Source organism: Trichechus manatus, unplaced genomic scaffold (genome assembly GCF_000243295.1).
Source record: "Trichechus manatus latirostris isolate Lorelei unplaced genomic scaffold, TriManLat1.0 scaffold00054, whole genome shotgun sequence".
Lineage (NCBI taxonomy): Eukaryota > Metazoa > Chordata > Mammalia > Sirenia > Trichechidae > Trichechus > Trichechus manatus.
Window position 1 is genome coordinate 4,220,979 of NW_004443990.1, and position 12,991 is coordinate 4,233,969.

The 12,991-nt window shown below is 38.9% G+C and overlaps 1 protein-coding gene across 1 annotated transcript in view; it reads left to right on the forward strand.

Annotated features, from left to right (window-relative positions):
* The window catches only part of TRIM37 (tripartite motif containing 37), a 120,993-nt gene that overhangs the window by 90,412 nt on the left and 17,590 nt on the right, over window positions 1-12,991 (forward strand). Inside the window, exons 19-22 of the mRNA XM_023732717.1 lie at window positions 3,211-3,519; window positions 9,884-10,012; window positions 10,366-10,555; window positions 11,686-11,804. Of these exons, the coding sequence (XP_023588485.1) occupies window positions 3,211-3,519; window positions 9,884-10,012; window positions 10,366-10,555; window positions 11,686-11,804 (747 nt within the window). The remainder of the gene's footprint in view (window positions 1-3,210; window positions 3,520-9,883; window positions 10,013-10,365; window positions 10,556-11,685; window positions 11,805-12,991) is intronic.

Consider the following 12,991-nt stretch of genomic DNA (forward strand, 5'->3'; position numbering starts at 1 on the left):
CCCTCTATTGTGATCCTGGTCAGAGCAGTCAGTGGTGATAGCTGGGCACCATCTAGTTGTACTGGACTCAGTCTGGTGGAGGCCATAGTAGTTGTGGTCTGTTAGTCCTTTGGACTCACCTTTCCTTTATGTCTTTAGTTTTCTTCATTTTCGCTTGCTCCTGAAGGGGTGAGACCAGTGGAGTGTCTTAGATGGCTGCTCACCGGCTTTTAAGACCCCAGACGCTACTCACCAAAGTGAGAACTGTCATTCTTGAAGGCCATAACTGAATGATGTGAGTGAAAGAAGTGTAACAGATGAGACTCTCAATTCTCATTAACCTTGTAAGTTAGCAACTGTAGATAGGCCTCTCACCTTCAGTGCGGTGTCATTAAACCGTTGGGTTCTACTAGTATAAAATCCCATAGCTCCTTACATTTTTCTGTCTTTGTACTTATCACATGCTACTGAAATTGATTAGTTTTCATTTTTTCCCAACTGCATTGTGAGCTTTATGGGGCAAAGACTGAGTGTTGTCTTGCTCACTGTTGTATCCCCAGTGCTCAGCACAGTCCCTGGCATTTAGAAGGGGCTCAGTAAATTTTCCTTGACTGAGAATCAGAGCAAGGAGATTTGTTTATTTGGTTGTTTAAATATTTTTGTATTTTGATTTTTTAAAAAAAATTATTCTTGTCTGTTTCTAGTAATAAAACTGAGCCGTCTGGGTTAATACAGATTTTTATGTTTAAGTCTGTGTAGATGTGGGATGGGAGGTGAGGGCCCCAAAGATTTTATTTAGCTAACATTTTGAGTATTTTATGCCATAGGCTACGTTCAGCCTGGAATACTAGTATCAGTAAGATCTGATCTCCACCTTTAGGTTGCTCATAATCAATCTACATGTCTGCCTTTCCTACTGTAATGTGACAAGTGCTGCAGTAGAAGCATACTCTGTGTACTATACAAATTTGGGTAAGGAAGACTAACTTGGGAGGGGGCAGTTGGCATTGCCAGAGAAGAGGGGACATTTCAGGTTATATGATGAGTTTGGCTTGGCAGAGACAGCGAAAGAACAGGACATGTGAAAAACATGGAAGTGCGATAGAGCATGGCTAGTGTACAGAAACAGCTGCAAGTAATTCCAAAAGATTGGGGAACATCTGCAGTGGAGGTAGAAGATAAAGCCACCAAGAGATTGAGAAATAAGGTAGAATCAGATAAAGTAGGGCCTTGTGTGCCATGCCAGGTACTTTCCTAAATGCTGTGGAATGCCACATGAGGATTCTAAGTAGGGAAGTAATGTGATCTGATTTGGGTTCTAGAAAATTGCTCTGATGCTTGGTGGACAGTGGATTGGATGGGAACTATATTGATGAGTAATAATAGCAATATCTTATATTTGCATGGTACCTAACATTCTTCAGAATGCTTTCATAAACATTGAATCTTCTGAGCTTCACAACCCTGTTGTGTGTGTATTATTATCTTCATTTTACGAATAAATAAATTGACTCTGAAGTTAAAGGACTTAGAGAAAGTCTGAGACTAAACAGGTCTGTGACTAAACCCTGGGTTTCTAAAATCCCTGGTCATGTTCTGTGAGGAATGTTTTCTGCTTCGAGTAACAAAATGCTATTAATAGTGGAGTAAATAATAAAGGCACGTGTCACACATATTATGAAGTCTGGAGGCAGGTAATTCCAGGTTTATCAGGTCCTTGAAAGCAGGGCACTGGATGGAGCTCCCTGTGATTCTCTCATGGCAGTAAGATAGCTGCCACAGCTCCAGGCATCATGAATTCACAGGAATGTATCGCTAGCAGGAAGAAAAAGATTGGATGGAAGAGAGACCTTCCTGCAACTCTGAAGAGCAGTTATTAATATTAAGGTCACTGACTATGGAGGCAGACTCCTAGGTTTGAATTCAAGCTCCTCTACTTATTTACCTGTGTTACCTTGAGTATGTTACATAACCTTTCTGTGTCTTAGTTTCCTCATTTATAAAATGGATATAATAATTGTATTTACCTTATAGGGTTGATATGAGAGGATTAATGACTTAATATTTTTTAAATGTCTGACATATAGTAGGCTCTTTATAGGTGTTTGTTGAATAAATAAACATAATAACATTTTCCTATCAAGGAAATTGCCCCAAGAGACTTTGGCTTGAACCGGGTCACCTGCCCACCCTACACACTGTCAAAGAGGAATGGGGTTAGACCAGTCATAGACCATATCCTTTGGGACTGAAGGAGGGACCCAACTTCTCTGAGTACATTACTGCCCACCTAATACCTGAACACAATCTGGGTCCTTTAGGCCAGGTAGAAGTGGAAGGGCTGTTGGGCAAACTGCAGTGGCTACCCTTTACTGTACATCCTCTCTATGGCAGAAGGTTGTTGCATGTCTAAGCAGGTTTAGCTCTCATTCCTGCTAATAAAAGATTTGTTCATTGTCTCGTTAGGGTGCCTCTCAGTCTCCTGTTTTTTTTTAATTTGTCTTTTTTTTTTTTTTTTTTGCTTTAAGTCAGGCATAGTGTTCTTTGATTTCCAAAATAATCCACCTCTTTTTCCCTTCCAACAATAGAAGAGGAGTGTATATTTTTCTTGCTTGTGCCTTGCCTCTGCTTTGTAAATTTGGATAGAGATAGAAGAAATTAAAAACGATTTCAAGTTTCCTCTGGAAGAGAGAAAAAAACCTGCTTTAGTAGCCGCAAAGATTCAGTGACAGGGAATGTTTCTTTTACGATGTTTCATGGCAAATGAACATGGGACAATAGTTCAGTAAATCAACTTTTTGAAATTAGAATCACTTCAAAAATGTATATACAGCAGATTTAACTAAATGTTTAGCTTCTAGATTTTTTTTATTTCATTTATTTAGTTAGAAAGTAATAACAGGTCAGTGTAAAAACTTGAGAAAAGTCAGGAAGTATAGAGGAAAGCACAAGGCAGTAGGGTAGTGTTCAATCTTTCAGAGTTAAATATGTAATTCAGATCTGAGTGATTGATTGTGATGTTACCCAGATTCTAACCTGAAGGTGTGAATACAGTTCAGATACTCGTGTCTCTTTATTTTCATTAATGGAGTTTAATGCATGCTTTTATTGTTGATACTATCTCAAACACTTACCTTATTTACACATCAAATTTGCACATATTCATGGTACAAAATGATTTCATGCATGTCAGAATCTAGAGTAACATGACTTGTCACTTTCTCTCTGAAGCATCGTATTCTCGAAAAGATAAAGATCAAAGGAAGCAGCAGGCGATGTGGCGAGTTCCCTCTGATTTAAAGATGCTAAAGAGACTCAAAACTCAGATGGCTGAAGTTCGATGTATGAAAACTGATGGAAAGCATACACTTTCAGAAATAAAAAGCAGCAGTGCTGCTTCTGGAGACATGCAGACAAACCTTTTTTCTGCTGACCAGGCAGCTCTAGCTGCCTGTGGAACTGAAAACTCTGCCAGATTACAAGATTTGGGAATGGAGCTCCTGGCAAGGTCATCAGTTGCCAGTTGTTACATACGAAACTGTAAGTGAAAAAGTTTCTATTAGCATCATTTCTCTCTTTCAATGAATTGAGACTACAAATACATGCAGGCTTTTTTGCCACCTAAAACAGGTTCTGCATATTTTCTACTATATAGCAGAAAGAGCTAACATTTTCTTTTTTTAAATTGTGTTTTAGGTGAAAATTTACTTTGCAAATTAGTTTTTCATTCAAAAATTTATGCATGAATTGTTTTTTGACATTGATTACAATCCCTGCAATGTGTCAGCACTCTCCCCCTTTCCCTTTCCACCCTGCGTTCTCTGTGTCCATTTGTCCAGTTTTCCTGTCCCTTCCTGCCTTCTCGTCTTTGCTTTTGGGCGGGTGTTGCCCGTTTGGTCTCGTGTACTTGATTGAACTAAGAAGCACGTTCCTCACGTGTGTTAATGTTTGTTTTATAGGCCTGTCTAATCTTTGGCTGAAAGGTGGATTTCAAGAGTGACTTCAGTTCTGACTTAGCAGGGTGTGTCCAGGGGCCATAGTCTTGGGATTCCTCCAGACTCTGTCAGACCAGTAAGTCTGGTCTTTTTTTGTGATTTGAATTTTGTTCTACATTTTTTTCCCGTTCTATCTGAGACCCTCTGTTGTGGTCCCTGTCAGAGCGGTCGGTGGCAGTAGCCGGGCACCATCTAGTTCTGGGCAGAGCTAATGTTTCTTGATTGCTTACCCTGTGCCAGGTAATAAACAAGACAAGCAAAACCTTTAACCTAATGAATCTTACATTCTTTTAGTGTAAGTTAGACATTAAAATATATAAACAAGTAAAGGTAATGTCAGTGGGCAATAAGTGCTGTGAAAGAAAGAACAGTAGTGGGATGGGAGGAGGGGGTGAGGAACATGCTATTTCAGTTGGGGTAGTCAGAGAAAGTCTCTCTGAGGAGACATTTGATCCGAGATTGAAGGACCGGAAAGTGGCAGCCATACAAAGTTCTAGGGGAAGCAGTGTTCCAGGTAAATAAAACAGAAAATGCAAAGTCACTGCTACAGGATTTTCTTCGCATGTTTGAAGGATCAAAGGAAAACCAGTGTGGCTGAATATGCTGAACAAAGCAGAGAAGGGAGGATAGCAGGAGATGAAGTCGGAGAGTTATATACTACGTGTAGTTGGAGCCCTGGTGGCATAATGGTTAAGAGTTCAGCTGCTAAAACCCTAAGGGGCAGTTTTTCTCTTTCCTATAGGGTTGCTGTGAGTCGGAACTGACTCAACAGCACCTAACAACAACAACAGTGTAGATCAAGTAGGTCCTTGTAAGACCATGATTAGGAATTTGAATTTTATTCTGATTTTAGGAGGAAGTCCTTGAAGGATAAAAATCAGTGGAATGTTTATGATCTGATTTACCCTTTACAGAGATTACTTTGATTGTTGTATCTTAATGAGTCTGAAAATGGGTGAGAGTGGGAATTATGAGACCAGTAAGGAGCCTATTAACACAGCTTGTGTGAAGTATGGTGGTTTATCCTGGAGTTAAAAGTCGGTTGATGCACGTGCTCAAGTTTAGCGTACTCTCTTGACTGAGGTTCCCATCTGAACCAGAGAACACAGAACGTGACTGTGTGACTATTTCCTTAGTCCTCCCAAGGATGGTGCATAACCAGTACTACTCTAGAATAGGTGCATAGGCAAGAAGTTAATCCATTATATACAGTAGGACTAGTATAGCTCCTGCAACCCTGGTTGAGAAAGGCTGGATAGAGTTTGAGGGAGAGAGAGAAACTAAGAATGATGTTAATGTTTTTGGTTTAAGCAACTTAACAACTAATGGTGTCATTTACTGAGATGCAAAACAAACAAAGAAGAATAAGGTTGTGGGAGTTTGGGGGAGATAGGAACAGGAATTCAGGAATTCTTTTTTTAAAACATGTTAAGTTTGAAATGTCTGCTAGATATGTAGAAATGTCTCATAGACAGGTGAATGTTACACAGTCTGAAGTGAAAAAGAGAGGTCAAAGCTGGAAATAAACAGTGGGAAATAATGAAGTAAACAGTAGCATCAGATGTTGTTTAAAGCCAGGGACTGAATAAGGTCAAGTATGAGGGGAGTTTAAATGGAGAAAAGAAATTTTGGCTCAGGAGTCTTAAACATTTAAAGGTCTAGGAAAGGAAGGGAGGTCAGCAAAGGAAATTGAAAAGGTAGAAGAAAAACTAGAAGAGGATAATAATACTCTCACAAAGTAAAGTGGTCACCTGAATTAAATACCATTGAGAAGTGTCAAGATGAAGGTGAGGTGGCCCGTTTGAAAACCATTCTTATGAACGAGTGTAGCAGAAGAGTGAATGAGATGAGAAACTGGAGTGGGAATGCACAGCTCCTTCAGGAAGTTTGACAGTGAAGGAAGAGGTAACTGGAGGGGGCTGTAGAGTCAAGAAAGAGATCTGGTTGTTTTGTGTGTGTTATTGTTTCAGATGGGCTATATTAATGTTTAAATATGTTGAGGGGAATGATCCAGTAGAGATGGGTAGGAGAGGGAATAATTACAAATTATATAGAATTCTCATAAAATCGGTAAGAAAAGAAGACAGTTCAGTAGAAAAATGAACAAAGATTATGAATTAGGCCAGTAATAGAAGAAGAAATAGAAGTGGACAATAAACATATAAAAAGATATTCAACCTCACCTAGTGGTTTAGAACATGACAAGTTAAAACCAAAGGAAGTACTGCTTTTTGGACAGACTTTTACAAAAACTCTTTGTTGTATATTTTACATGTACTATGTGTTGTCACTTGTGTATATTTTTTGGGGTTTTTTGTTTGTTTGTTTTTAACTAAACACAGAAATTTAGAATTTTTATTTTAGACAGATCTATTTATAGTCTTCATGGTTTGGGGCTCTTATGTTTTTATTTGGAAGGCCTTTTCCATCCAAGATTATAAAAATAACCTTTATTTTCTTCTGGTACTTTTGTTTTTTATATTTTTTATATTTAGGTCATTAATCTATTTGTTTTACATGATGGTGTATGATGTTAAGTTCTATGAAACTCATTTTCTGAACATTTCACACTTCCCAATGATACGAAATGCATCTTTTACTGCAGACTAAATTCCCACATTTAACATGGATCTCTTTTTGAACTTGTTCATAGAGGTTGAAACGTGAAATTGCCGGCTTGCAACAGTTTTTGACCTATAGAATTGGTAGTTTGATATTGTTCAACCTAGTATTTGTTAGGTACAATAGGTTTGCCCTCATTTTTGTTATTTTTTCAAAATGTTTATGATGATTCTTGCACATTTACTCTTCCAGGAATACATTTTGACTGGAAGTGCATTGTATTTAAAGACTAATTTGGGGAATTGACATCTTTTCAGTATTAAAGAACTGATGTTTCTTTGATGGCTAATGATATTGAATATATTTTCATGTACTTACTGGCCCTTGTGTGTTATCTTCTTTGAAGAAGTGCCTATTCAGATCCTTTGCCCATTTTTAAATATGATTATTTATCCTTTTTTTTTTTTTTTACTATAAAGTTGAAAGAGATCTTTTTATGTTCTGAATACTGTGATTTTGCAATTATTTTCTCCCATTTTGTGGATTGTCTTCACTTTCTTGTTAGTGTCTGCGGTGCGATTAATTACTTTTGTGTGTGGCCTTTCTGGCCATGGTCTTGTAACTCCCTCTCAGGTGATTGGGCGGGACTGTGTGATAAGGTAATTGTGACCCTCCAAGGAGATTGGTCAGTTTTCCCCTAAAAGAGAGCCAGTTCCAGAGCAGAGAAGAGGATCCTACCACCACCAGGGAAGAATAGCCAGGAGCAGAGAACACGTCCTTTGGGCCTGGGATCCCTGCACTGAGAAGCTCCTGGAAGCAGGAGACAGAGAGAAAGCAGCTTGCTGTAACCCTAAAGACGGTGAGAAGCAGTGGCAGGAGAGACGTGGTGGCAGGAGAGACCTGGCAGCAGGAGATGGCTTGATGGGTTTCCTGGACCGTAGAGTGAGGAAGCTGAGTGCCTTTTGGGAGAGGGCTAGGGACGGGGAGAGGCATGCCTGCGAGCACTGATGGAAGAACTGTATCTTTGAGTGTTCCTGAGCCTAAATTGTAACTGTTACTTCCCTTATAAACCCCATAATTGTGAGTATGGTCTGTGAGTTCTGTGTGGCCATTGCAGTGACTCCTGGAACCCAGCAGAGACGTAGAGAGCGCTGTGCAAGGGACTGCTGGTGTCAGAATTAGTTAAGATGGCGGAGGGAGGAGGCTCGTCTGGCCTCCACCTAATGGGAGTCAGCCTTGGGCTGTTGATCTTCGTTTTCCTTCCCCCTTATGGGGCTGGAGGAGGTCACACACTGTCCCCACGCTATTTTTACAGTGTCCTTTCATGTACAAAAGTTTTAAATGTCGATGAAGTCCAGTTTGTTTATTTAGGTTTCTTGTGCTTTAGGTGTCATTTAAGAAACCATTGCCTGATTCATGGTCACAAAAATTTACACCTGTGTTTTCTTCTAAGCATTTTATAGTTTTGACTCTACAGTAAATCTGTGATCCATTTTGAGATAATTTTTGTACATGGTGTCAGGTGTCAGGTGGGATTCCAACTTTATTCTTTTGCAAAATGTGACTATCCAGTTGTCCCAGCACCATTTGTTGAAAGACTACTCTTTCCCCATTGAATAGGCTAGGTTCTTTTGTTGAAAATCAATTGACCATAAATATATAGTTTTATTTCTGGACTGTCAGTTCTGTTCTATTGATTTGTATGTCTGTCCTTATGCCAGTACCACACAGTCTTAATTACTATAGCTTTGTAGTAAGTTTTGAAATCAGACGTGAGTCCTCTAACTTACCTTTCTTTTTCGAGATTGTTTTCACTATTCTGATTCTCTAGTATTTTCACATGAATGTTAGGATCAGCTCATTAACTTCTGCAAGAAATGACAGTTGGAATTTTAACAGGAATTTTGTTGAATTTGTAGACCATTTTTTGCAAGTATTACCATCTTTAAAGGGGCCCTGGTGGCACAGTGGTTAAGTGTCAGCTGCTAACTGAGAGGTTGACGGTTCAAACTCACCAGCGACTCCACAGGAGAAAGATGTGAGAGTCTGCTACCTTGGAAACCGTATGGGGCAGTTCTACTCTGTACTATAGGGTCGCTATGAGTCGGAATTGACTCTACAGCAATGGGTTTGGTTTTTTGGTTTACCATCTTAACAGTATTAAGTTTTCCAGTAAATAAACGCAGGATGTCTTTCCATTTATTTAGGTCTATATTTTCTTTCCATGGTATTTGGTAATTTTTAGTGTAAAGTCTTGTACTTCTTTTTTTTTAAATGTTTTATTGTTTATAGTTTCTCATGAAACAGTAGTACACATGTTGTTTTATGACATTGGTTAACAACCCCGCAACATATTAACCCTCTAACTTCTCAACGTTTTTTTTTTTTTGGTGAAAATACACATAGCCAAAGATACACCATTTCAAAAATTTCTACATACACAGTTCAGTGACATTGACTACGGTCTTCCAATTGTGCTGTTATTCTCACTTAAGATGAAGGCTTACAGAACAAAATAGTTTCTCATTTAACAGTTACTACAGATGTTGCCCTATGACAATGGTTAACAATCTCACAACACATCAACAATATCTTTACTCAACCTTGGGTTCCCTATCACCAGCTTTTATTAATCTTTTATTAATCTTATTCCTAAGTATTTTATTCTTTTTGATGATATTGCAAATGAAATTGTCTTAGTTTCATTCTTAGATTGTTCATTGTTGGTGAATAAAAAGACAATTGATGATTGTGTATTGGTATTGTAACCTTTAACCTTGCTGAGCTTGTTGTTTGGCTTTAACTGTATCTCTCTCTTTTTTTTTTTAGTTTGTTTTTATTCTCATTCTATCTTTAGTTAATGCATATTAGGTCTTTTTTTTTTTCCCCCTTTATACATTCATTTTTGAAGTCTGTACCTTGTCCTCTGAATCCTGCTTTGACCACACACCTTTTGATTGAAGTATTGTAATTCTTATTCGTTTCTAAGTCAGCATTGTTTTTGTTCTTAATCCAGTAATATTTTATATTTTCCAAGTGTTTTGGGGGTTATAGTTTTATTGGTAATACTTAGTTTAATTGCACTGAGGTTGGTGAACATATCTGGTACAATTTTTCTTATGGAATCTTCTAGTTTTTATGTTAAGACTCTTTTCCACAAGCAACAAAATAGAAATGCTTTTTAGCATAAAACACAAACCAACTGGGACCACAAAGTGTCCTATTTATTTTTGGACACAGTAGCCAGAACACCTTCCATGCATGGTAAAAGTAAACCTCTGACTACCTAGGTAGTAAGTTTCATGCTATTTCATTATATTCATAAATGCTTTTAAATGTCTTTGCAGCCACAAATAAGAAGAGTAATTCACCCAAGCCAGCTCGGTCCAGTATAGCAGGTAGCCTATCACTTCGAAGAGCAGTGGACTCTGGGGAAATTATTCGTTCAAAAGGAGACTGTCAAACTTTGTCTGAAGGTAAATTTGGGAAGTTTAGAATGTAATTACGGTGGGCGGGTGTCTGTTTGGAAATTGATACTATTTTGTAGCTTTAGACTTTGAAAGACAACAAAAATGCTGAAATTCAATTTGAAAGTTCCGTGATCCACAACAGGGCAGATCCCTCAGTAAGAAAATTCAGTCATTAGACTGTGTATTCCGCACCCTTAATTTTAAATCTTTTGCATCAAAAAGTCTAGATGTATATATTGTTTTTCTGCAGTTTAAAAACGTTATGTATAATGAAACCTGTTTTTCTAAAGCTGAAACTTGAGAGAAAACGTTTGTGTTTATTTGCCTCCTTTCTAAATATCCCCCTTCGTTTTCTGAAGGCTCCCCAGGAAGCTCACAATCTGGGAGCAGGCACAGTTCTCCTCGGCCCTTGACGCATGGCAGTATCGGTGATATTCTGCCCAAAACTGAAGACCGGCAGTGTAAAGCTTTGGATTCAGATGCTGTTGTGGTTGCAGTTTTCAATGGCTTATCTACTGTTGAGAAAAGGAGGAAAATGGTCATCTTGGGGTAATAACTTTACTACACCTGAATGAACAAAATAAATTTCCCCTTCTTTGTTAATTTTTTTTTAATGGACAGAATGTTTTATTAAATGTAACTTTTAAAGTATCAAACCTTTTTTTTTTTTTTAAACGGAATAAGTTATCATCAAATGTTCAGTTTAAATATGTTGGAGCTCATTTTCACTGAAGTTAGGATAACGGTGTATAACCTTGTGTAAACTCTGCCTTCTGAGATAGTTTTGGGGTGGGGGAACTTTACCCCCATCTATTCCACACTTACAAAGGTATTTATTCTGCGCTTCATTATGTCTCACAGGACTTTACATTTATTTTGGATAGAACAAAGCTCTTCTACTTGTATCTCACCTTTTATCACTCCTCTTATGAAAGTGTCCTCAAAACCCATAGCTGGAATTTCTTAGAAGGCTGTCTGTGGTAGTTAACACCTTTATCTCTCTCCCAGGAAAGCTAAAGTCAGATCCTAGCCGTGTCGATTAAACTTCCGTCTGTTTAAAGGAGAGAGTGATTCTAGAATGTATTATCTATGAATGTGCTTGGTGAGACGTTAATATCCTTTTGCTGATCAAAATACATTTCTAAATCTAAACAATGGAATTGTTCTGCCTTTGAAAAGAACTTTCAGTTAAATTCAGAGAAAGTTTAACATCCCTGAGGTTCATTTAATTTGACAGTTTAAAGGTCTGGATAAGTACCAAATCTAAACGGACAGGTGGTTTAGTTTTGTATTTTCACTCAAGTTTAAGCAGTGAAAATGTGTTAGAATCACTAGAGACTGTCTCCCTCCTGTTACCTAGCCTGATTATACACATTCCTTTCAAGTGGAAGCTGAAACTAACTTCTGTATTTTATTTGTTATGGAGATAGTTGTATCTGCCTGTAGTCATAAACTCACAACCAGGATATCGATATTGATACAATCCACCATTTCATAATTTTCTATTGTGAGTTTTCTAGTGAATTTTTTAAAAGTAAAAAATTGAAAATTAGTATTAAACACCAGTTCCATATGTGCTGCTTAGTTTGGTGCTCAGTTTTGGGACAAAAAGAAAATATAGATTGTTGTATCACGGGCTAGTTATACAAAAATATCAAGTTGTTTTCTCCCTCTTTCAGGGCTAGTGCTAAAGGAGGTCGTCTGGAAGGAATGCAAATGACTGATTTGGAAAATAATTCTGACACTGGGGAGTTACAGCCCGCACTACCTGAAGGTGCTTCAGCTGCCCCTGAAGAAGGTACGGAATGATGAGGGTATAATTACGGGGGGGAGGGTATTGACCTCTTTGGAGGGGGTGGTAGGGAGTGGATGAGTTAATAAAAAAGTATTTGCAACATTATTTACTATCAGACATACTTGATCTAAACACAGCATTTATTGTACCATTGAATTTGATTTACTAGGACATTAAGCCCAGAGGAAAGCAGAATAGATAATTTACTACATAAAAGGATGTGTCTTACTAGAAGAGATATTTGTAGGGGGAAAATCTGCAGATAATTCATCTGCTCATTCAGTAAATGTATTAAGCTAACTGCGTAATGTCAGGCATTGAATTTTTTCTTAGATAATGCAAAGGTGAAGTAGATATTCTCATAGTCCTATGGGGAGGATGGGCCTCAGAATAACTAATTAAAACGTTAAGTTTTAAATACAGGTATACATTGCTTAATGTCCACGAAACGTTCTGTGAATTAGGATGTATGTGATTTGGACGTTGTGTGAACACCTGTGTCCATGGGGTGCAGGGGGGCTGCCGGGCGCAATGGCCTAGGGGCTGCTGTACAGCATACAGCCCAGGCAGCTCCCTCTGCTGATGCCTCAGGTTGCTCTGCTGGGTCCTGCCTGGCTGTCGCCGCCTTCTCTGCTAAGCCACCTGCAGGGAAGGTCAGCTCACCCTGTGAGAACTTGCCCAGGGAGGGGATGGTGTGGGTCAAGGGGACAGAGGGTGCCCAAGCCAGGGCTGGGGCGTCCAGGGCGCATACCTTTCCATCAGCACCCTATAGGATCACACCAGGCAAAATCTGGGGACTAGACTCGCCGAGTGGCGGAAGCCAAGGGGGACTGGGGTTGGGAGTTTGGGCCTGGGCCTCCATCGCCACAGACTGGGTGGAGTCCAGGCCACGTGCAGCAACCAGGCAGAAGTGGGGCTCCGACCTCAAGATGGGGGCCTGGCATCCTGGCACTCAGATACCTGAGTGCCGCAGCCACACATGTATAGGTGGCTGGATGCTGCCGGTACAGATGTTAAGCAACCCATACCTGTACTTTGTTTTTTATTTTTTATTTTTTTCAGTTGTACTTCAGGTGAAGGTTTTCAGAACAAATAGTTTCTCATTAAACAGTAGTGCACATACTGTTTTATGACATTGGTTAACAACCCCACAACATGTCAACCCTCTCCCTTCTCGACTTTTTTTTTTT